Raw genomic sequence first — 2,739 nt, forward strand, 5'->3', positions numbered from 1 at the left:
AAGAGTTTGAAGAAGAGGAAGATAGCAGTCTGACAAACTAGCACACGGAAGGTGAATCAAGTGCTCCTCTGAGAAGTTTTGTTTTAATACATGCTCTTTTAAAGTACTTTGAAAACATCACTGGAATATTTCAGTACAGTTGAGGGCATCAAATTACTCTAGGAGTGTTTTTTTTTTTAATGGTATTTCACTCCCAATGAAACAAAATTTCACTGCATCTGAGCAGATTATGCTCTAATTCATTGCTATCCCCTACTTAATTTTTTGCCCCCAAATGCTCCTAAACTTTCCAAAGCATTATAGATAGAGTTTTTCCCTCTAGATATTTAAATCAATCCAAAGAGAGTGTATTTCTGCTATACTGAAAAATAATAAATCAGAGCACTGAAAGCAAATAAACGAGCACTATAATCCACTGATTGCAGACCATCATTGGTATCAAGGGACACAGGTCAATGAAGACAATGATCGCGCTCTTTATTTTGATACTCCAGCAAAAAGAAAGGAAAGTTAATAAATAAGGTTCACAGGATGAAATATGTATAAAAGCCTCCATTTCAAAATCTTTGAAAAGAAGTTAAGTACCCTTTGAATAGTCCCAGAACGATTCTCAACCACAAACCCACAAAGGAATAGTATCAAGTAACAGTTTGTGCATGTAACTGAAAGCAAGCCAGGTTATTTACATAATTTGCTATGATCTGCTCCGGATACAGTAAAGACCAAATTACTTGTACAACACACATTTCTGACAATAAGTGAACAGCTTTACAGACAGGCCACTATATCCAAAGATGGTTATGTACTAAATGAAAACGCAATTTCATATATAACAAGTGGTTGCTCTGAATATATTTTATAAGCCAGTAAAAGCTGTTAACATTTTCACAGTATTCAACGGCAATAGTCCATAAAGCAAACTACGGTTCTACAAAATGTATTGTACTAAGATGGTCAAGTTCCAATTTGTAAAAAAAGTAAAAAAACTAATTTGGAAGAGAAAGGCAAAAAATAATAAAAATAGACATACTTTTTAACTCAGCTAAGAGCATAAAAATGCCTGAAATGATCTGAGTCAAACCTGATAAGAAGGATTTGTTCACTGATGCTGCACTCCTGTTACAGCCTGCAGCAAATGTTTACAACCAAGCTATAACCATAAAAATGGGATTTGATAATGGAAATGCTGAGAGATCCTTAGCTATAATGGGTCTGGCATGTACTGCTCTAAATACATATTGCATATCTTTTTTTTTTCCTCTAGGTATTCCATTTTATTAGATTGTTTCCATAAATAAGTCAGATATGCACTGGTATTGATTCCACATATTAGAGCTGTAGGTTGATAAAGCGTTAAATTAGAAGGCATACTAACTTCCCTACTACAACTTACATTTGTGTTCTCTATCAATATATGGCTGAAAATACTGTACAAGGCAGTAAAAGACACACAGAAAACCCCAGATTTCCTTTTATGCCAGCATCACATTCAAGCCATCAACTTCATTGTTGCCCTTTGTCAATTTTATATCAAGTAGTGACTCAGAGCAGATGGCTGAGAGCACACAGGCTGTAAGAGCTGCTAGTGAGACCTGAGGAATGTCCAGACAAATTCATCTTTGGGAAGGATGGGGGAGGAGACAGAAGAGTTGCAAAACAGTATTCTCATTTTGATATTTTTAAAACCCATTTCTCAACAATTTCACTTGTTCTTACAAAGCTTACAGGTATCTCCAATTTGACTTTATGAGCCCAAAATAGCTGGATTCTAGAAATATTTCTGGTAATTTAACAAGTTATATTTCACACACATAATTTATCAGCAGTGATTACATGGCTTTTTGGCAATCATTAGAATTACACGTTCTACTTACCTTCTTTATCCACTCGGAAGACAAAAGTCCTATGGGATGTGACAACTTCAAATTTATTCTCCCCATGAACTCTTACTGTTGCTATAGCAGAGAGCAGTATTATTCCCTTTGAGAACACTTCCTATAACAAAAATGCCATAGAAATAGTTAATAACTCTTGCTGAACATTAAATGTCTCTCAGGTAATACTACTTGCCATGATGTTTAGGAAGTTCACCACATTATTAATAAAACTGCATCAATAAGTAAATCACTTCACTACCTACAATCACCACCTTCACTGTTCTGGTCTATGCATACCTACTGCCTGCTGAAACAGAGTAAAATCCCACAGTGAGATAGAATGCATATATTTGAGATACCACTTCATAAATTGTCTCATGGCACTAATGTTGCAAAATATGACACTCTCTTAAATTTACGATTTTATGTCAAAGTAAATTACAGTGACTCTATTAACTATTATTAATTATTACATGTTATTAATAATATGTAATTATTGTACTTGTAGAATAGAATCAGACAAGGGAAAAAATTATGCCTTCTCCAGGCAAAAAATTCCAAAGACTTTTAGCTCTTCCTTCCCCACTCCTTCAGTGGCTAGTCAATAAAAAAAGTAAGTTCACAGATTTTATCCCTGATTTTGAACTCAAAGGGGGTCATCACTCTATGGAAAAATCCATTGTCCTGTCATCACCAACAAGAATCCTCTAGCTTGGATCAGGTATGTACTTTTCCACTATAAGAGGTAGGAGAGGTAGGAAGACACCAATCCCTCATTCGGCATCAGCAACTAGCAATTGGGACAACTGAACCAAACACAAAAGCAAGACAGGAACAAAAAATTGCCACTCCAAGTAGCTCG

At 35.2% G+C, this 2,739-nt stretch overlaps 1 protein-coding gene across 1 annotated transcript in view; it reads right to left on the bottom strand.

Annotated features, from left to right (window-relative positions):
* ARAP2 (ArfGAP with RhoGAP domain, ankyrin repeat and PH domain 2) overlaps window positions 1-1,995 on the bottom strand; it is a gene marked incomplete at both ends in the record, with an annotated part of 79,113 nt that extends 77,118 nt beyond the window's left edge. The window contains 1 exon segment of the mRNA XM_009697238.1: window positions 1,875-1,995. Coding sequence (XP_009695540.1) covers window positions 1,875-1,995 — 121 coding nt within the window.
* Between the last annotated feature and the right edge of the window lie 744 nt (window positions 1,996-2,739).

The sequence above is a fragment of the Cariama cristata genome, unplaced genomic scaffold, assembly GCF_000690535.1.
Source record: "Cariama cristata isolate BGI_N322 unplaced genomic scaffold, ASM69053v1 scaffold1993, whole genome shotgun sequence".
In the NCBI taxonomy this organism is placed as follows: domain Eukaryota; kingdom Metazoa; phylum Chordata; class Aves; order Cariamiformes; family Cariamidae; genus Cariama; species Cariama cristata.